Source organism: Molothrus ater, chromosome 7, assembly GCF_012460135.2.
Source record: "Molothrus ater isolate BHLD 08-10-18 breed brown headed cowbird chromosome 7, BPBGC_Mater_1.1, whole genome shotgun sequence".
In the NCBI taxonomy this organism is placed as follows: Eukaryota; Metazoa; Chordata; class Aves; order Passeriformes; family Icteridae; genus Molothrus; species Molothrus ater.
In genome coordinates, this window is record NC_050484.2 from 27,142,274 (window position 1) to 27,164,618 (window position 22,345).

General features: G+C 38.0%; 1 protein-coding gene across 1 annotated transcript in view; it reads left to right on the forward strand.

The window, feature by feature from the left end:
• The window catches only part of SLC49A4 (solute carrier family 49 member 4), a 71,452-nt gene that overhangs the window by 17,647 nt on the left and 31,460 nt on the right, over positions 1–22,345 (forward strand). The window contains exons 2-4 of the mRNA XM_036386515.2: positions 2,559–2,652; positions 15,981–16,243; positions 21,704–21,833. Coding sequence (XP_036242408.1) covers positions 2,559–2,652; positions 15,981–16,243; positions 21,704–21,833 — 487 coding nt within the window. The remainder of the gene's footprint in view (positions 1–2,558; positions 2,653–15,980; positions 16,244–21,703; positions 21,834–22,345) is intronic.

A 22,345-nucleotide genomic window follows, 5' to 3' on the forward strand; every position in this document is an offset into this window, starting at 1 on the left:
CGAAGGAATTTTCAGGAATGTTAAGGTGAAAACAGGAAAAAAGGACAAAGAATAATCTGGGTAATCAAAACATTTTAAAGGGATACCTTACAGTAAATAGTATTCAAGATTAGGACTTCAGAGAATTAAGAGATCAGTCATACATGATTGTGAAGCTTTAACAGAACATTTGACTTTAAAATTTTCTACACATGAGGTTGAGATTAAAGATAGGCCTGAATTTAAAGCTGGAGGCAAACTTCAGCATCTAATTAATTTTTTTTTACCAAATTGCATGTTGCAGGTTTTTTTTTTTAAGGAAATTTCTGTGCAGATTCAATTTGAAACTTTCTTGGTATGCATATTATTTTGATTTAGGGATTTTCTTAAAAATTAGAAATCAAGTAGGAGTTTTTTTTTATGGCAACACTCATTTTATGTGTCTTGGTGATTTAAATTTAAATTTCTGTTTCCCATTTACAGCTGTGTACTGGGCTTGTCCCTGGCTTGCACTTCAAGCAGGGCCCCATGAGCAGGACCCTCCATGCTGTCCTTGTGTCTCTTGAAAGGCAGAATGCACTGTGTTTTGTGAAATGTAGTTCAAGAAGAGCCTAGTTTACATGGAAAATAAGGTGGTGTGTACATTACTAGAGCTTCCCTGAAAAATTTCAATAGCATTTTCTAATGGAAAACATCAGTTTTTTCAGATAAAAGATTTGTATTTCAAATTTTCACCAATAAAGTTCCAATCCTTGCTGCATACAAATTTTCATTATACACAAAAGCAGTGCTAACAAAGATTAATTTCTAAGAAGAAAAGGCAGAAGCAGCATGTATGCAAGGTAGATATGCATAATTGCCCCAGCACAGCACAGGCAGTATGGCAGTGTGGAGTTAAATGTCACATGAAGACTGGTGGTGGCCTAGCAAACACATGAACATGAGGGTTTTGAACAGCCTTATTAAAGGGGCATTTCTTTAGGGCTCTCTGAACACACTTGAAAAACCAGTTTAACAGCAGCATTTGCTGGTTGAGCACAGTCAAGCAGCTAAGCTGGGGGAGGCATTGGGAAATCCTACCAGGAAAAAATATTTTTGGTTGATGATACTTCTTCAGGGCATGAGGGATGTGAAGTGTCCATTGGAGTCACATCACTGCAGCTGGCATTCCTTGTGCTAATGACTGGGCCTTACCAAAGGAAGTCTCACTTCCCTTTTAGAAAATCTGCAACTTAACTTACTAACTTATTTTTGTTTGGGTTGTCTTGGGCAATGCTGGTTGATAGAGAAACTTATTTTAGGTTTTGGTTTGTACAGTGTCCAGTACCAGGAGCTGCATACCCATGAGTGAGGTTCATTAAGAACTGTCACAATATGAGCAAAATTATGCCTCACCCAGTAAAATCACATTTCAGTAATATACAAGGAGACAAAATATTTAATGCAACTATTGCTTGAATTGTACTGATTACAGGAGTCACTAACAGAGGGAACACTCCTCTGAAGATAGGCAGCTTTAGAAAGAATCAAAGTCATTTGTTTGATAGGTGACTTATCATAGGACATGTTCTTCTACCATCTGTTTTTTGGGTAATTACTAGTTTTACCTAAATGTAAGAGGTATTGCATGTTTCTCATAATTAATAATTTTTATTATATTCTATTAAGAACATGGAAGCCCTTTATTTTCTATTTGTTGCTGTGAAATTGTTTTGAAATTTACAACTTCACAGATGCAGACTCTCTCTGTGGTTTTTAATTGTGAGTATTTATGATTTTGGTGTTTTGCAAGATTTTGGAGCTTAAGCCCCTCAGCTGTCACTGTTCTCTGCTGCTGATGGAAACACCTTAACAGCAGCAAACAAACTGCTGGCAAAAGGAATTGCAGCATGGAGATAAGGTTGTTTCTAATCTAAGAGCTTCTCAGTTGAAAATTGCACGAGGGAAAAACATATTCAAGAAATCAGTCAATTGTGGCTTTTTTCTAATGTACGATATTTACAACCTCTGACAGTTGGACCTGAGAGCAGCAAAAATCTGCCCTAATTGCAAGGACTGCAAAAAAATACTTGTACTTTTTTTCCCCTGAATAAATGGTCGTTTCTTTGGGATGAAATGCATATCTGCATTATGAAAGAAAACAATAACGGTGCTGTGTCTGTGCTTGTTAAGTGGTTGGAGAAGAATGAACAAGTCCAGATTTTTCTTTGCGTCTGTGTAGATTTCAGATAACACAGTAGAGCATGTTCCCCAATGCCTCTAATTCCAAAGGGAATATTGTACATTTTGATACTTTTATTATTACTTTTCACTTCCAAGAATGTCTGTGTAGATTTTGGATACACTCCTGTGTGTTGCCATGCCAAGAGTAAGCTTTTGTAATTCTGGAGTGCAAGTGTAGAAAATAACTCAGGATTTCAGAATGTGTCTGGAGTTTATATCAGCACCAAAGTGCTTACGATTTGAAAGAAATATGTTATTTCTGTGAAACTGCATGTAAATATAGATATATAAAAACAATGTTTCTTTTGCAACATTACTGATTTAACTTGTAAAATACTGTTATTTTTTCATCTTAGGTCTGAGGGTAACAGTGTTACTAACATCATCCCTCATGGTATTGGGAGCTGGCCTGAGATGTGTTCCAGTTTCAGACCTAGAAATTAGGAAAAAGTAAGTGAATTAATTATTTTTAATACACGTATTTTATTCTTTCTGCTAATATAATTTTTGCTGCTACTACAAAGAGATGTTAGTACCAATTTTTTGTATGAAGTTGATATACCAAATGTTTGTTGTGTGGCCATGGGTTTACATGCTTTGCTTTTAAAATGGATTTTTCTAGTCCTTCTTCTCCATAGTATCTGAAGATCAGAAAACCCTTTACAAGCTTGAGTTAATTTACTCTCACCCCATCCTGCATAACTAATATTAATTTGCTTTGCAAATAAGGAGCTAGAGATTTATTGAGGTTCAGAAACTGGCCCAAGATCACACAGGGAGCCATGCCTCAACCCCCAAAAATAAGTAATTTGTATGCAAATGTTAAATAATTAGTTCATTTTCTCATGTGAATGCATGGGATCATGCCGTGAGACAGATGTATTTGTGCAAAATGGCTTTTTTCATGTAATCTCTTCCAGTCCATGTTTCAAAGTAGCCTTGTACTTTTTCTGCAGTGATTTTCTGCTTTACAAATTTGTGATAGAAACAGATTCCTTCCTAAAAATCCCACAAACGAAACCATTTAATTATTCCATCAACATATCCTGAATAGAGGAATCATCAGTAAGTTCAGCAGCACTGCTTGTTTTGTACAGCCAGGGAACATGGATCATTTGTTCACTTAACTTTCTTTTGCCTCTTAGTGTGAAGGAGGTGGGAGTATGCTGGCATTAATACTCTTTCCTGCTACTTTGAAAAAGCAGCAGCACTGGTTCTTTGCTAGTTATGCTTGCATAATATGTAAACACTAAGGAAAGATCTTACAAATAAAATGTTTTATGTGAGTTGGGTTTTTTCCACTTGAATTCTAGTCAGCTTGAATTCTGAAGTTGTGGTGTTACTTCAGCAAGTTATTTGGGCTTGGGGGTTTTGTTGGGTTTTTTTCCCCTTAGTACTGTTTAACGTGAAAATCAGCTTGGGCACCTTTTAAGCTGAGAAAGAAAATGTTCAGTGTGAAGTTGAAAGCTGATGACTGGGTACCATGGATAAAACAAAGAAGGAGGTTCAGAGAGAGAACTGAGAATGTAAAAAACACATGAATTGTAATACTAGCCCTGATAAGTAAACTAAGAGCAGAGTGTCAGGTATGAAATCATGCACTTTCAGTTCTTAGGTGCTTAGTGAGCATACAAGTAAGCACTCAAGGTGCTCCTGATGTTGGTTGCCTCGTGTTGCCCATTTTGACAGGGTCTTCAAGGACTCTGTAAGCAGGGCAGGCTGCACTAACCATATTGTGCTACCCTTCACAGTGACCTTTTTGAGGAAAATGTACTGTTTGGATGGCCAGGAAGAGCTGTCCTTATTTTACCCTTGGTCTACATTTTCTTAAATGTCAAGGGGTGCTCGACATTCAGTTTGTTCATTCTCATCAGTCTTGGGTTGAATATCAATAGCTTTTAAATAGGACATGTGGTTTAAATGCAATGAAAGGTGGTGGTTTATGTAGCTTTTCATTTATGATGTATGCCAGAAGATATGTGCTGCCCTAGGCCTTACCAAAACAAGGATGAAGACTATAAATACCTGAGAAGATGAAAATTCCCAGTTGAGATTTGGATGTGAGGTATCATTTGGGGAGTGGAAAGAAGAGTTTCCACCTTTAAATAAGATTTTCCAGGGTAGCTGCAGAAAGCAGGCCTAGGAAAGCAATGAAATACATAACTAAGGAGAAACATTCAAGGAACAATGAAAGGCTTTGGACTCTATAGAGTCTGATGAGTGAGATGTATAAAATATGATGTTAAAATTTATTGAAAACTATATAGGGGAAAAAAGAGTATGAACAGAATACTGATGGAAAAGGTTAATAATTTCATAGATTCATGCTGTGAAAATATGTATCATCTCCAGCTGAAACTGATAAATTTGCCTACTTATCCTACTCCCAAAAAAGAAATTTGCCAGAACTGTAGATCTCCATGAGGAAGTAGCTTGATCTTCTAAGCAGTTTGATTTAAAAAAATCTACCAAGTATTAATTATGGCCATCTGTGGGAAGCAAAAGAATGGTTTTCAGTGAAGTTTCTTGAGACTTTGTAAATAATTGTACAGACCATGTGATGCTATACTGTGTAACTTCCATTGTTTTGTGGGTTAAGGCTTAAGGCCAGGTTTCATCCATTCTTTGAAGTGATACCAAGTAAAATAATTTTTTTTTTTTGAGAAGAGCATTATTGCTTGATGCATTAGCCACAACTGGCTGAGCGCCAAATTATACACTTATTCTGAATGTGTCTATATGTTAATACAAGTATTTGAATGTTACAGAGCCTGTCAGAGAGACAGGATCACTTGCAAGCTAATTGGAAGCATTTCAGAAGCCAGTGTAACTGGAATTTCTTTAAATCTTTTGTGTGTTTTGTAGTGTGTTCCTTCAGCCTGAGAGTAATCTGTGGGAATATGCTGAAGATTTCCATGGGACAATGCTGTCTGAGTTAATATACATAAAATTATAAGAATGTTCATGAGGTTTGTAGGGCTTAGACTGAGGGTTTTGTACTTTGTAGCTCCCTAAGCTCTTGTGATTAACATTAAGGAGAGCTACTAAAGCCCACCCCCTATCAGAGCAATCACAGACATAAGGAAACCACTGTTAAGACTGGCATTAATCCTGGCTGCTTTATGCTCCTTATCTCAAACAGACCTGTAATATCCAAGTGTATTCTTAATCCCCTTTCTAGTCCATAATTATATTTTTGGTTGTAGTTTGTAATATCAGACTAAGACCATGCCCAGTCCTCCAAGTCATATTTTAAACATGGACCTTAACCTCTCTTTTCAGTACATTTGATATGCACTATGCATATGAGGCTAAATTCAAGTTGCACATTTCATTGTGTCTCTTGAAGCAGCTGTGAATTTTCTATGGTGAATTTTTGTTCTCTGACAGTGTGTGACCTAAAATTGTACTGGAAATCCATGCCAGAACTGCCTAAATTCAGTGCAGGCGAAGTGGGAGTACATGGTGAAAATGTTAAAGTGTGAACTTGCATGTCAGATGGAGGATCCATCCTTTAAATGGACTAATAAAGTCCCTCTCGTGTACACATATGCTTTTACCTGTTTCCCTCCCCAGCCCAGTAATCTATGAGGTTAATGAGTCTATCATACAGGGGTGTTAAAAAGAACTTTTCTTAGGTACCATGTGCTTCTGGGTTTGTCAAATGTGCCAGATATATGACAGTAAATTTGACCCCAAATTTATTATTCCTTTTTAAATGTTATGAAAACTTCATTTGCCACACCTGTTTATTTAGTTCATAGTTAATATACATTATATAGAACATAAAGGAAAAAAATATGTTACCAAATTGTACCTTTCCCAAATCTTCTTCCCTTCCCTGGAGGTTACCAGAACATCACCAATGCTTTTTTGCCTGCATTTTGTCCAGTCCTTTCCTTTCTGACACTTGCTTGTCACTGAGTAAATATTTTCATTGGACTCTTTTGGGATTTGATTATTTTATCCTGAACACCAACATTACTCAGAGACCATTTTTTTATAGACTAAATCAGAGTTGTTTTTTCTCCTCCACATAGCACTTCATATTTACCTTGTGTTCTGTGTTTAGGAATAGATTTACATACGTCTTAGGTCTTAAATCTAGGCAAAAAGCTGTATGAGCTGAAATGTGTAAAAGAAGGAAATAAAATTAAGAAATCAGCCCACAGCCATAAAACTTTGGCTTTTAAGACTGATTGTGTGATGTAAGATTCTTAAAATGTTTTGAAAGGCCGGATAATTAAAGACATGGAAGTAAAGGATGTAACATAATTTGTCGTTTGTATTGAACACATTAATTAAGCAATTTATTAGAACTTCTTACGCTGTGGGCTGGTAGTGTCTGTCCTTCACATTAGATTTCACAACAGAGAAGCAGTTATTGAGGACCTTGAATCATGGCAGTGAGAGGATGCTCCTTGGCAGTAAGTACCATTAAAATGTTTGCTGGGAATCCAGCAAAAAACAAAGAGAATTGCAGTGGAAAGAGAGTGGTTGTTTACACAGTCATTTATAGGAGACACACCAATAGCTGGTAGATCCTGTAAATGGATCTTTTTGTTAATATTAGCAGTTCTTAGGATTTTGAATATTTCTCTTTTATATATATATATTGTTGTGAACTTTGAAGATTCACTCTTAGCACATCTTTAGTACATTTTGGTTCTATTAGCTAGTTGCAACCTAGTTTGAATTTTACTTTTGTTAGACTTACCCTTTAATAATTCCACATTTTCCCCTTTTCTGTTGCTTAAAGCCTAAAGAAGTAATGAAATCATCTAATTATTTGTCTTTTCTGATCCTAAGGCTGCCATAAGACACCATTCTTATGCATGAAATATGCAAAGGAGCATCTTGGAAGAGGTTATTTCAGTAAAGGAAAGAGGAACTAGAATTCCTGTATTCTCTGGTAATACTGAACACACTTCTGTGCTCAAAAAACCCCAAACAGTCCAAATTGGGGCATCTGTAGAGAAGAGGATTTAAAGTGTTCTAAGGAATGAGAAGAGCCTGTTAGGAGAGGAAGGTAGACACATCAGCCTGTAAGGAATTAAGACAGAGTGTGCTGAGTGTTTTGTGCTCCCTACCTCACTGGGGAAGAGAAATGAAAAAAGGATTTAATCTAAAGTGAGGGTCTGGGAGTAGAAAGATGAATAAACATACCTGTTTGTGTGCTGTAGCTCAGCATGCAGAGGGGGAAAGCATTAAAATTGAGCACTTGCCTGGTGCTTTTGGTGCTGATTTGTGCTGCAGTCCTGGGTTAATCCATGGCATCAGAAAAATAGGAAAGTGGGGAAAAAAGGTAACAGGTCATTCATGAGTAGGTTCACATGGGGGAACCTACTCCTATTAAAAATATTAACATATTTTTTATGCCTCTGTAATGTAACAGTTTTTCTTGTTTTTATTACTTCCACCAGCTTCATCTTGTACACAGGGTTTATTTTTTAACCTCTGTTCCAAAGCATTTGTTTTAGATTAGAGGTCCTGTATTCTTAAGTGGTTATGATTTTTTCCAGCTTTGCTTATTTGTTGATGGTGGTGGGGGTGATTTAGTGTCCCTCTGGCTGCCCAGTGGTCCCGCCTGCCACTGCTCGGGCCACGTGTCCTGTGATGCACCAGCAGCTCCTGATCAGCTTGGGGGGCAGCCAAATTGGCTCCTCCTTCAGCTGGATCAGCCCTGGTGGAACAAGGAGATGACTTGATAACTCTGGTCATAAATGCTCTTTTCCTTGTGCTCCTGTCCTGGACTTTGGCCATGGCACTGTGGGTGTCATCCACCTGCAACCAGCGTGCATGCTGAATTAGCAATGCTGAATTAGCAATTTACAGACCCTCTGTAAATTCTTGGAGTTTTAAAATTACCTCAGAAAGGGCTTGGATTGCAGCAGTATTTAGTGGGCAGCACTTCTACAAGGCTTCAGTTAGTGCAAGCCTGTTCTGGAAGGGAAGAGGATTTATATTCTCTGTGGGATATTTAGCTTCATCTCATATAATGGCAGGTGGTATCCTCAACTGTAGAACGCTTTTAATTTTTTAATCATACTGAGCTCTTTGCCTTAGTTTGTGAGTCATATTATGGTGGCTAATTTCTGTCCTTAAAGAATTCATATTAATCAAATTTATATTGAAGTTGCTGCATTATAATCAAAACACCCTCTTGCTCTTTCACTCGCTTAAGAAAAATTATTCAGGAATATTTAAATAGGTCTTGTTTATTCCATTCTTTAATTTGCTGCATCTCCTGTACACTCCTACTCTTTTACTAAAAAATCCTACTTAGGACCTCTTTTGTACTAAGTAATCTTAATCAGCTTTCTCCCACAGCAGCCCAAATAGCAGCCAGTCCTGGTGCACTTCCCTGATAATTTTTTTTCAGTATGTTTTGCCTCATTAGCCCATAATGTAATTGCCTACTTTGTGTTTACAATGTTGGGTACTTTGGGTCTGTTCGTATTTGATGAGCATGTCCTCTATTAGTGTTGCTTTAAATATTTCTTCTTTTAGTAATGGGTTTGTGGAGTTAGTTAGTTTTAAAAGAAAAACAAGAAAACAGAACTTAATAAAAAAGTCCCTCAACTTTGACTTTATGTGCCTGTATCTTTCAAACCTGGATTAAGTGAAGAACCTCCCCCCCCAGGTCCCAGGTGTGTGACAGGTGTGATGGCTGCACAATAACAAAGTGTGAGGACACAAAGGAATTTGTCACCACAGTGCCAGGGGGTCTCACTGTACACCCACCTCATCCCTTTCCTCTGTCAGGATGTGTGATGGACACCTCAGGCTCTTTGCCTGAGATTGCTGCTTCCTCTCCTTGCAAATACTTGTCTCTCTCAGCAGGCTCTCAGTAATAAGTTTTGGAGTAACTCTGGTTTTCCAATCCTTTAAATTTAATCCCCAAACTCACTAGCTTTTAGACCATTATAAATGTGGTTGCTGTTTTCTTTAAGTGTGGGAGAAGAGCCATGAGGCTGGAATGCCTGGGATGGAGATGCTGTGGTCCCTTCTAAGTCCGCTCTCATGGTGGTCTGACTGTGCTGAGGCCATGATTCATACAGGGGTAAAACATGAGCCTAATTCCTGATGAAAATGACTAAATGTGCATTTCTGAATTTATCTCCTTTTTCTCATTCTATTTCTGGAGATAATGTACCAAACAATGACTCAGGCTTTATGCTTTCAATAATATTTCTTACTGATGGGGGAAAAAACAGGTTTAAATTATTCCACATATCAATGGTCGCATGCATCAAAAACAAGCTAAAAAAAAGCTAATGACCTCAATCCATGAATATCCAGAAGGCAGAAAGCTTTTGTAGTATAAATATATCATTTAATGAAAATATCGAAAGGAAGTGCATTTCCATGAAATTCATCTATAGAATGTTATTTTTAATAGATGAATTCATTGCTTTACCCAGAGGTATTTTTCTTTCCAGTCTTTTTCCAGACATAGAGCCTTGGTGTTCTCTCTTTGGGGTATAAACAAAACATCATTTGCATTTGCCATACAATGTAGCAATGAATTGCAGTAAAGCATGAATTTGACCTCCCTAATTCTCTTTGCCCTAAAAGTGCCTGAAAAAGTTCCTCTTACTAGGAGGTTCTTTTGTTATATTTATTTTTGTGAGTTTAAAGGAAAAGCTCTGTCCTAGTAGCTTGATTGTGAAAAATCAGAAGTGGTTGTTGACAAAACTAATGTTGGTTCCCTCTGAGGTATAATCAGTCTCCTAATATATAATGTGGGTAAGTCCATGGCTTTTCATGTGCCTTTTTTTGGGCAAGCAGTTTGCATCACACATCAGTATAGACACTCTAGAGTAGGAGGTATTTGCTTGCTTTGTTGCCATGTAGTGACACTAAATTCAATAGCACTTCAAAAGTTCTCTGAAGTCCTCCAGTGGAAGGGTCTCTTTCATTTGCTTCCAGGAGCTCCCACAATGAGCTAATCACTACATAAACCTGTTTGTCTTCCAAATTAGCAAGAGCTTAACAATCCACTTGTTTCAGTGATGAAATTCACTGAAAGGCATGTGAAAGAAATACTAGCCATCCATTTCTATAAAACATCAACTTCTTTATCCAGAATTGCTTTTTGCTTTAATTGTTAGGCTCAGCAGTTCATTATTGTACTAACCTTTTCCATGGTACGTGGCACACTGTAGCCCTGTCTTCCTGCAGAATAAGCACTCTCTGTGACTTCGTTGCTCCTCACACTTTTCCCAACAGTGGCAGAACTGAATTGCAGTTTACTTGTGTTGTATTTTCATAGAAGTTTGAAAGTGACTAAGTGGTCAATTCTCATGGCAGTGAGTGGGAAAAGCAGGGTAGAAGTTTCACAAACAAAACCTGCACCAGAATCTCCTCTTCTCAGGGCTCTTGAAACGAGCTCTACTTGCTCCTAAGATGCAAAAGAATTGAATTTTCCAGTCGGGCTGGAAAATTATCATTGTGTTTAGAGAGTCAGAGCAACACCCTGGGGTTGGCAGCCCTGCTCTTCGCTGTGTTGTCTGCCAAAGACAAGGTGAAAATGCTTTTTCCACACTGTGAATCAGTTAAAATTCTGATCCAACTTCTCTAGTCTTAGCCTTTCCAGAAAAAGTTCACTTTACATATCTCAGAAGTGAACTTGGGATACTTATTTTAGTGTTGTGGGTTTTAAATCCATTGTATCAAAAGTAATTTTTGAGTAAGTAGTTCTCCTTCCAGTGTTGCCTTTTTTCCCCATCTGAGAACAGAAACTAATGAGATTTTCTTTCATTTAAAATTCTCCTAAGTCCAGGCATTAGACACACAGTGGTAGGAACACTAAATGTCTGGATTTTTTACCTAGAAAAACCACTTATGTAACACACAGCTTTTAAATAGCTTAACAAATCCAGTACCTGATGTGACTGTGACCGTGCATGCAAAGTTTCAACTTGTACAAGGAGAAAAAGAAAAATAAAGCCGACTGTAAATGGAAGTGCTTTCCCATCTTAACTGTATGGTATTATCATCAGTCACTAGAACCTTTTTCCAGTGTAATCTCACTTTTTTCATACCCAGTTTGCTCAGGTATATTGTAATTCCAGTATTTATAGCCTTACATGGTTTTCTTTGTTGCTGCCTGTTAGGTTAGTTTAACAGTGACTGCAAGAAGTGAGTAAGGCAGGTACAGCCAGGTCAGTTCCTGATACTAGTATCAAGTCTTCTCAGGAAGTGGTGAAAACTGCATAATTAAAGTTATTTATAATGGGACTTGATAAAAAATATTGGGAAAGAGGTGACAGTATAGTACAATAAGAGTTTTTCTTCTCTAATTTCTAGTGCTGTATTTGAACTGTCCCTTGTACTATATTTTTGCAGTTCAGAGGCCAGTTTAGGAACAGAAGTGATCTTTATTTTGTGCAAAAGTGTGTGGTGTGTCCATATGTGTATTTTCTTAGATAGATACATAATGTAAATATGTAAGTTACTCATTACTGTGATGCTCTACCATGTGATACTTCACACTACCATTTACCATCAGTCTTCAAATTTTTTTTTCTTCAAAAGGGCTCATAAAGGGCTCACGTTCAGTTGCAAATTATAAGTTTGGCAGAGCACATAAATTCATTAGGAGGGAGGTCAGATGTGCAAAAACCTTGACATATCAAAATGAGTCCTGACCTGGTCACTGAGACAGTTAAAAACAAAATATTTTAGATAGATGTTTACTTCCCCAATTTTGCTTTAAGCTACGGTCATCAATTATTTTGTAAGTCGAGAATGAATTTCTGGTGTAACTTTTTTCCAATTTTCTCTTTCATGATTATGATTAAAAAGCCTTCTGCTCATATTATTTCCTGTCATTTGACCTCAATAGCTTTCTACTTTTTGATACATGAAAATAATTAAATTATGATTGGATAAATAACACATCTGAAAACAGCACTGGGAAAATAACAGATGAATATTACACTTGATAGTGCAATGAGACTGAGAAATGTTTTTCCATCTGGGTAAGATCCTGAGCTAAAGTTATCTTTTCATCCCTTTCATCAGGAAAGAGAAAATTTTTAGAGAATGCAATTGGAATAGTGATGGGGAAAAGGCAACTCCTCTTTGCACCTTTTCAGTAGCAGAAACAAGAAGAAAATCAGGGGATAACAGAAACAAACCTCTCTTGGTCTTGGAGCAATTTTTAGCACTGATGGTGTACAAGAGGAGACTCACAGGCTGCAAGACCAAAATCTAGTGCAATGCTGATAAGATGTTGTAAAAAACAGCAAAAGCCACCAATACTGTTATGTTCATATTTCTCTGTCAGGTGGAGCAGCTGCTACATACATCTCCCAGAGCAGCAGCTTAGTAAATGCTCTGAATTGCATTTGGAATCTCTCATCCCTGCCTCTCTGGGAAATGAGTTAAGGATGTGCAGAAGAACCATGCAAATAATCTTTTTCTCAGGAAAAAGTAGCTTAATTCAAGCCAGTATTGAAAAAGAGATAAAATAGGGTTTAAGCTGTTATCATATGCAGAGATATTTGAGGTAGTAGTCTGTATATTGATGGCAATTTAGTCTGAAAATAGTGTTTATTAACTCAAATATGTTGGACTTGAGAAATTAAACAATATGAAGATAAGAGATGCTCTACCCTGGATGATAATGACAGGCTTGGTAAATGCCAAAACCACAAATCTGTGTGAACAGAGCACACCAGCCAGGACAAGGCTGGAGAGAGGGCAGCCACTAAAGCACCAACAGAAGACACTTTGAGAGAGGCAAAATTGGCTCACCCTCTGAAAAAAAAAACCAAACCAACAAATCCAAAGCAACAAAGACAAAAAGCTAATATAGAATTAAAATCTGGATTAAGTTGCTACTTATCCCTCGGGATCTGCAAAGTAAAATTAACATTTATTGCTCCCTTTGAGTATAAGATTGGTTATAGAGCTTTATTCAGATGATGGAGTTTGATAGACATAATCTAAATCTGAAGTACATGGTAAGAGTATGTGTGTGTAATCTTCAAAATATATAAATTGGGGGCTTTTGTTTGATGATGGTTTATTCAGAGTTTTTTTTACAAAACTCTTCTTCTTTTGTCAGATGAAGTGCCTATATGACCACAGATGCTGCAGAACTATTGTACTCTTTTCTGATTTTACTGAGTTTTATTTGCCTTTAGGATGACTACAGAAGAGGCATATTTGGATTAAAACAATAATACCAGAGTGGTGTCAATGAACAAAAGTGGTAGTACACCTAAAGCTATAAAGGTTATTTTGTGGTGACACAGTTTTCCAAACATACAGTGACAAGAACATCATTTAAGCATTAAATTCACTTTGGAGCAGGAGGAAATACTAAAATAAATCATTATATGTTGCAGTAGTTACCTCACTTGCTACTGAAATGCAGTTGTTTCTGGGGATGTGCTGTAGCTCTGCAAATACCCTGGAACATTTTAGAAGTTTGAGAATACCTGCAGTGAGATAAGTAGAATGAAAATACCAAAGTGCACAAGGATACCTTGGTTGTCCCAAATATACTGGAGAGTAACCATGGGGTATTGATGTAATGTGTCCTTTAGAAAAATACCCGAGCATTGTTTATATAGTACTTTTTCTTTATTTAAAAGCATTTCATTTTGGTTTAGCATGTGTGAGAGTTTAACAAGCATTGACAAGGCCTGACCATGCCTTGCTGATGTCCATCTGAAGCACATTATCAACACCAGTAATGAAATCTGTCATTTCTGTGTGAGGATTTAAAAAACCTCCAAAAACAGTGAATTGCTTTTAAGTAAGAGTGGATATTATTTCTGTCCCAGCTCAAAAATAGTTTCCTTTAGAGGATATATAATAATGCTTCTTTTTTTTTGTATATTTTTAATAAATTTTGTTTAAAAAATTAATTTCCAATCCACTGAGAATCGGTAGCATCTGTTCCTTTCTATTGCAATCGATCTTGTTAATTCTATAAAGAGTTTGTAGGCATTTCTTTTGCATATTGTGTTCTTTTGTGTGCTTTAAAAACTCCTGCTACACGGTATATTATTCAGCCATTTGTGGCTTGAAACCCTGCCTAAATGCTGGCTTATGTTTCCCCATTTTCAAGCCGGAGCTTTTTATGTCTCACAGCTCAAGTCTTGCAGCAATAACACTGAGTTCCTGCTATGGTTAAAAAAACACCACCCTTTTGTAAATATCATCTGCCACCACTTTATTGCACAATGAATAGATTTACTTTGGAGGGTTGCAATATCTCATGTGACTCTCTCGCTCTTTTTTAGGCTATAGTTTTCCATAGTTATAGACTTTTAGGCTATAGTTTTCTATAGTTATAGACTTTTCCAAAAAGTAATCAGCCATAGAATGCAAATAGTTTTGCATTCTATGGCTGATTACTTTTTGGAAAAGTCAAAGTGGAAGATTTCTGACTGAATTCCGCATGTAGGAGAGCCTTCAAAAAGTCCTTTCTGTATTTGTTCATTGTACTAATATTAAGCCAAACTTCGCAGAGACTTCACTGCTTGGAAGTACTATCTCTGTTCTGTCACCAGCCTTATCTGTTAAATCCCAATGAGTGTGAAAAATGAGAAAAATCTGGGTTTACTTGGCTGTTTCAGCAGTATGTTGAGAATGGCCAGATTGCTGCAGAAGATGACTCTCTTGGAAATCCTAACAGCCCAGCCTTCTCATCTGTAGGCACATAGAGCTCATCTGAGTGTGTAAATAAAAATAAATAATGCAGTGAAAAAATATGCAGAGTATTTTGCTGAAGTGTTTCAATTTTGGATTTGCCATAACTAATTTAAATCTTCTGTTGGGATTTATGCAGGCAGGAGGGTCAGGTTTACAGCATTTGTAATTTAAAGCTTTTCTGCTACTGCACCTTTTCTACTTTTATATCCTGTCATGATATCTTTTTGCTGCAAAGAAAGTCCCTTTTATTCCCTTTTCCTTTTCTGCTTTGAAGAGAACATTTGCTTCTCTTTTCATATGAGGTAATGAGATCAGAGTAGCTCCAGATTCTTTAAATCAATCTAATTTGGCTTCTTTTGGTGGATAGAATATCCTTTTGCACAGGCCTTTCATTTCTTTGTGCAGCAGCTCCATCTCCAGCACTAGGTACCTGTGAAAAATGCGTACTTTATGATTGGCTTTTCGCAAATATTAAAATGAATATTATATGTGTTCTGTTAGAAAGTTATGCTGTATTAATTTTCTTAAGTAGTGTGTTAAATATAGTTTTAGGTTGTAACATAATGTAACATAATGTAACATAGAAACTATGCTATGTGGATACTTTTTTAAAGGAAGGACTTGCAGCGAGATAGCAGCCACAGGACAGCTACATCTTTCAGAGAAAAGGAATTTATTGCTTTCTTAGCAAAAAAAAAACTAACTTCTTCCCGCCTTGCTCAGCCCTGAAGATGCCATTAGGATTAAGAGGAAGAAGTTGACACTGACCAGACAGAATCCTGTATTTGAATGGGATTTATGCATCATGTGTGAGATGTATAAATATGCCACAGGTTATTGTTTTTAAGGGTTAATCTCTGTTAACGTGTATCCTTTTTCGGGCTTATGCTGCCCAGAAAAAGGTACCCGGATGTCCGTAACTCTTTGTTTCCATTGTCTCATATTGTCCTAATCCAAATTGTCCAAGTTATTATTACTCTAATTATATTACTATTTTTACAACCATTTTATTACTATTAAACTTTTAAAATTTTAAAACCAACGTGCCTTTGATTACCAAAGCCCAGCGGGCGGTTCTCACTGCTGCGTGCTGTGTGTTGCAGGCTGATCCACGGCGGGCAGCTGCTGAACGGGCTGGCGGGCCCCACGGTGATGAACGCCGCTCCGTTCCTTTCCACCACCTGGTTCTCCCCGGACGAGCGCGCCACGGCCACGGCCATCGCCTCGCTGCTCAACTACCTGGGCTCCGCCGCCGCCTTCCTGGTGGGGCCGCTGGTGGTGCCGCCCCCCAACGGGACTGCTCAGCTGGGAGCGCCCAGCAACACCCAGCACATCAAGGACCGCATCGAGGCCGTGCTCTATGCAGGTGCGCCTGAACCACAGAATGTTCATGCTTTCCTGTGTGTTGGTGCTTGAGAGCCACTACCCTCTAGTGGCTGGTTTGCACAGTCTCTGCCTGGGGGAAGGTAATTAAGTCAGGAGGATTAATTTTTTAAATAGCCATTTGTACAGACTGACTTGAAAAGAAGTAGTTCAGTTGTTTGTATCGGCTGAACTTGGGAGAAATGTCTTCTTGGAGTTTCCCTGAGCTTCAAAACTGGTTTTTGCTTATTGAATTTTCATTGAAAATATGTTTCCATGACAAGTTGGCTTTCTACTACTGTTTCTGTAAGGATGGAAATTCAATGGTTTTTTAGCATGAAATTCTATTCTGCATTAACTGAGCCTTAATTTATGACCTGCATGTGCCTTTCAAATGTGATTAGATAATTAGTATTTCAGAATCAGAAACATTAAAATTAAAACATGATAGATTTTGTTTTAAGCTAAGACCACGTAATTCTTACTGGTGAGCAATTTCAATGAAGTAACAACAGTTTAGTGGAAAAAATCACTGATACAAAATTCACCTGATAAAACTTGGGGTTTGTATCCTTGCTCTTTTTATTACAGTGGCTTCTATGCCTCTTCCTGTCACTTAAAAAATTAGCAGCAAACTTTAAGGAAACAGAATTGGTTACATGGTTGAAATGTCTACATTCTAATTTTTAGTGAATATAAATTGGTACAGCATTAATGAGTTGTGCATTTGATAGGGGCTTTCCCCTCTTATAATTGCATCTTCTGAAATCCAGCCAGGAGTTAGTCCTAAGTGTTCCAGAAGTCCTAACATATATATGCTGTGTAGTTTATGTGGAGGTTTAGTGGATTGAGTTAGCTGTTTGTGATCATTTATTCCTGGATGTTATCCTTATGGAAATTTGTCAAGTTAATATTCCTGTTGGGTGAGGGCCACTTTAATGTTTGTTTTAAAGAAAGTGCAATAGAATTTGGATCATGACTTCAGCAAGTATTTTTGAGTAAGCTGCTTTTTACTGGACTCAAATGGAACAACAAGGAAATTCAGGTTTGGCTAAGCCTTTTTCATAAGTGTTTCATAAGTAAATATGGTGTTAGGCTCTGAAAATCTCATGGCAGATGAAAATGTCTGGTGTGAAAGAAGGAAAAACGAAAGCAAGTCAGGTTTTGTCCTGAGGAGCAGTAGATAAGGGGAAGAAAACCCTAGCAATTAGAAAAGTGCTTTAGCTCTCCCTCTGCAGATTTTCCATGGAGAGGGAAGAATTCATCTGCCTAAGGAAATACCGTGCTGTGCTTGAAACCACTGTTTTGAGTCTGGTAGCCGAAGAAATGTTGCCTTCAGCAGTGCATTAGATTCACATTCTCTTCTGTTCTCTTTCGGGAGGTTTTCCTAAGCATTTTCCTCAGAAACAGGGATGGATGTTGCCACCAAGGTTCAGGTCTTGCCTGCCTCACATCTCAGCATGGCTCTTTCTACCTTTTGGAGCTGGCAAGGATGTGAGAACACCCTTGTAGACCTGTTTGGGATCACTGGTCCCAGCAGTCAATGATTCTACAGCAGCTCTTCAGCTTCCTAGGAACTGTGTTTTATGGGGCATCTGTATTTCTCACTTAGTATTTGAAAGTGCTTTGAACAGAGATAGTTTCTTTGTGCTGGTGTTTGTGTCCTATGGGATGTGTATTTTCAGGAGCTGCAAACCCTGTAGCTGTTCAGACAATGACAGAGAGATGCTTTGTGAACATTGCTGGCCTGCAGTGAATCACAGTAATGATGGAAAACCTCCAGCTGATTTAAAATTGCTAAGAACTGTCAGAGAGGAGTTTGCTTTGAATCCCTCATGGGATTTGTTCTGTCTCAGCTTAGCTCTGTTTCCCTGGAGAGCTGAAAGCACAAGGTTCCTTCTGACTGCTTCCCTCTGCTCTCTTGTGCCCCATGGGGTCCAGAGGTGGAAGGACAGCTGCTCCATAGTGGGTAACAGTGAACAGACAGCTCTGTTCACCTGTGGGACAAAAAATACCTGGTAGTTGTGGTAGGGCACTATTTGTCCCCTTAAACAGCTGTGCAGAAAACTAGCCTCAAATTGACTTCACAGATTAGAAGTAAAGGTTTTGCAGAATGTAGAAGAGCAAGAAGCTGGACCCAAATGTCCCACTTCCCCACTTCTTCAGCAAGTGTGGTCAGGTTTGGTATGACTTGTTCTTTCAGGTTCTATGGGAAAGCCAGTTCCACAGGGTAAGCACTCTGCATTTCTAATGAGCTTCTTGCTTTTGTGTGAGCTAGCATTAAATAAGCAGCCTCCAAAACTTAGATGATGTCTTTTAAAAGACAGTAACGATGTGAATTGTTGACTTGGGATCAGTAGTGTGCCAACAGTGTGCAAATTTTCCAAGAACTTAAGCTCAAACATGATTACGAAGCAATTGCTTATAAACACATTCTGAAATTGCTCTGTTAACTCCAGTCTCTTCTGTGTTTTAATAAATTGCTGTTCCTTTATCTCAAACATGGACTCAGAGCTCAGCTGAATTGCCACAGCCTCTTTCTGTGTCATCTGTGTTGCTGCACATTCTGGTTCACAGCTCAAGTATTATGGGTGTAGCAAATCAGGATTGAATTGTATTACCTGAATTGTGTAAGGAAATGAATTATTCCAGACTGCAGCCAGAGCTTTTAGCCTTGTACTTTCCTAAATATCAATGTAAAATTATTATTTGTTTAAAAAAAAAAAAAGGGTGTGTGTGTAAGGGGCCCTCATGCACCCTGGAATATTCCCCCAGAACAAGGTGGGGAGGAGGGTTTCTGGAATTGAAAAGGTTTTTGTGCTATGAGTCGCCTGTCTGAAGGAAAAATACTTTGTTATCAAGGAGTCTTGAACCTCTTTTTTTTTTTTCCTTTCTTTCTTTATTTATTTTTTTTAGTCTGTTTGGGGTTTACACGAGCATCATGGTGCCTGCTCCTAGGCTGAGATGCAGGCATCTCTCACATCACAAGTCACTATGGTGTGATACCCAGCTTTTGTGAAGCATTCCAGTTTCACTCCTCAACAAGTACACAGATATGTACATATCTGTGTCTCTGCACACTGATTTATGAGTTGCCCCATTTCATGTGCTTTGCTCTGTTTGAGAGCATCCATTGCACTTTTGAGAAGCTGGCAGCTTCTTCTAAAGAAGAGCCTCTCTTGTGACTGCAGCTCCCTGCAGCTCCCTCCTTCTCAGCATTTACCTATTTCTTACCTTCTCAATTTTGTTTACTTTCACTCACTACTTAACTGCCCAGGAAAAGTTTTAGATTGTATTCCTCTTCCTCTACTCTGGTAAATTAAATTATGGAAATAAGGGTGTGGGTTTCCTGTTGAGGTAGGATTTCAATATGTAAGAAATCAGATGTGTTTGGCAGTACCTGGACTTTAGATAGAGGTGTAAGTATTGTATACAAAGCTAAGATGGCACTAAAAACTCATATTCTTCAACAGAGGGAGATGCTTTTGTTTCCACTGTGAATTTGTCACTTTTCATTTAGGCATAGAGCAGAGCTATCTAGGCAAATTTGTTAGCCTGCAAAGTATAACACTGGGAAACATAAAAGAGTTGCAAGAAGGTACTACGAGGACAGCATCCCGAACTTAGTAATTAAAAAAAAAAAAAAAAGGCTACTACTGCTCCTACTACAGTAATTTGACTGGTAGAAATCCTGAGGCAGTGCATAGATGAGACCCCAGATGGGCACCTGTTATGAAATATTTCTGTGATTTAAATATTTCTGTGATTCTGCAGAATAAAACCTGGCTCCTTATAGCATTGCAATATGACAAGGGCACTTAAGTACCTTGGACAAAATTGATGGGATTGTGTGATCACATTCTTGATTGGCTATACCTGTGTGCAGTCTTAAATCTTCCTTTAATATGTGATTAAAATGTGTGTAATATGTATGTCTATAAACCTATATGCAGACTAGAGGCAGGAGGTGGGGGGATAAACAGCTTTTACTAAAGAGCTGTGTAGAATCATCCTGCAGTGACAGAGCATCTCATCCCTTCCTTAGGTCTGGGGTGATCAGTTACTGCCAGTTCTTTATTCACTGCTCATGGTCTCCAAAGCAATGTGCACAAAGATAGAAATTAATCTGTTTTCTGAAGAGCAAAGGAGTGAGAAGATCTAGTTTAAGTGCCCTTGGCCCTTGAAACATGCAGTTACACCACAGCAGGAAAAGAGACACCACGTAATTCAAAATGAGTCCTTTAGTATTTGATGATGAAAAATGGCATTGTCACACTCCCGATATGCCTTTTTTCCCATATGCCAAATAGAAGCATTCATTTCCCTTCTCCATCTCCAGCTGATCCATTTAGACTCTGAGTGTTATTTACTTTTCAGTTTCCTGAATTTATTTTCTTCTAGTTTAGCAGAAGACCTGGCGAAGTGCCATGTTCATATTGATTTATTAAAAAAGAGAAGAAAAAAAAAGAAAATTAAGGCAATTGAGTATCCAGCTCTGCTGGAATTTATTTGTGCTGTCAGTGAACACTTCTTTGTTATAAGATCACAAGTTCTTTTAAGATAACACACTTCAGCTATACATTTTTCTCTCTATCTGCAAAGAATCTTGTTTTCAAAGGCAGTAGGAGAAATACTGGGATTGAGGACTGTGGAGAACATGATATATATTGTAAAAGGCCTGTAAAACAAATTAATTAGACTGACTGTGGGTAGAGTTGTTTCTCTTCAGAATGTCTGCTCATGGGACTTAGTGTTTTCTGTGAAGTGCTCATCACTTCTCAAGCTCAGGTCCAAACTTCTTCTATGAAATTTTTCAAAGATTTGGAATTCCTGCTGCTAAACAAGCAGAGCATCCACAAACAGCTGTATTCTTTATTTTTCCCCCTCTTACCTGTACTTTTTCTATTCATGAGCCCTGGCTGCTTCTCCACTTTGCTCTTTATATTCTGTTGCCATGTAGTACTGTTTGTGTCAGAACTGCTGCCTTGCTTGACCTTTTGTTTGCCTTCATCATCTTGTGCAATGAATAATTGTTATTCCATGCCCTGGGGCTTCCCCAGTCCCATCTGTTTCAAGTCTCTAGCATGCTGTTACCTGCACTGAGTTACTTCCATTGAAAGGAAACTTGGCCAAGTCCTCATATTGCAGTTCTCTCTGAAGAGAAAAAGCAAAAGCTTTCCTTTTGCTTCACTGGGTTCTCTGTGTGTGAGCCTTGTTCTCTGTAGTACCTATCACTGGAATGGACTGCTAGTCTCACTGATTCTCCATCTCAATTTGAAATTTTGTTTGGGGAAGGAGAAAGAAATTCCTCCTTCAAGTTACAGAATTCTGTAGTCAGGAGCAGTCAAGCACTTGTGATGGGATTTATGTCTCAGAGGCTGGCTGATAACAACACTGCAGTGAAATAAGTCTTTCAGTGCTAACATCTGTTCTTGGTTTTGTTTTTCTTTGCCCTCTTGTTTAGAATTTGGAATGGTTTCCCTGATATTTTCTGCAGCGTTGGCCTACTTCCCCTCGCGCCCTCCATTCCCCCCCAGCGTGGCTGCAGCGAGCCAGCGGCTCAGCTACAGGAGAAGTTTCTGCAGACTCTTAAGGTAGGACCTCATTGGGTTTCCACTTCAAAGCAGATCAGTGCCTAAGTAAATAAAAACAAGTGTGCTTTAATCTTCTCATTGAGCAAACAAGTTGGTTTGTAGTACTTTTAAACAAAATAAAATTAAATATTAATGTCAAGACATAAAAGGATGCTAACTGCTAAAGAGCAGACATTAAATTTTAAACCACTGTGTGTATTTCCAGTCTTCACGCCAGTCCTTCAGCACCAGCAGTGCTTTAGTCATCCTGTTAGCATGGCTTTTCTTATGCAATGCTTCTGTTACATCAGATTATACAAGATTGTTAAAAGTGAGCGGTGAGAAAACAGTGAATAACACTGGGCAAAACTAACTTCTAAGCTGGTTTTCTCTGTGCTTATTATTTTGGAATGAATTTGGGGTTTACTTGTCTTTTGAAGGATTATTCAGCTGCTTTCATTTAACCATCGAAGCAATGAATGAACTATCTAAAACTGTTATATGATTTATTAAATCTCATTATTTGTATGTTA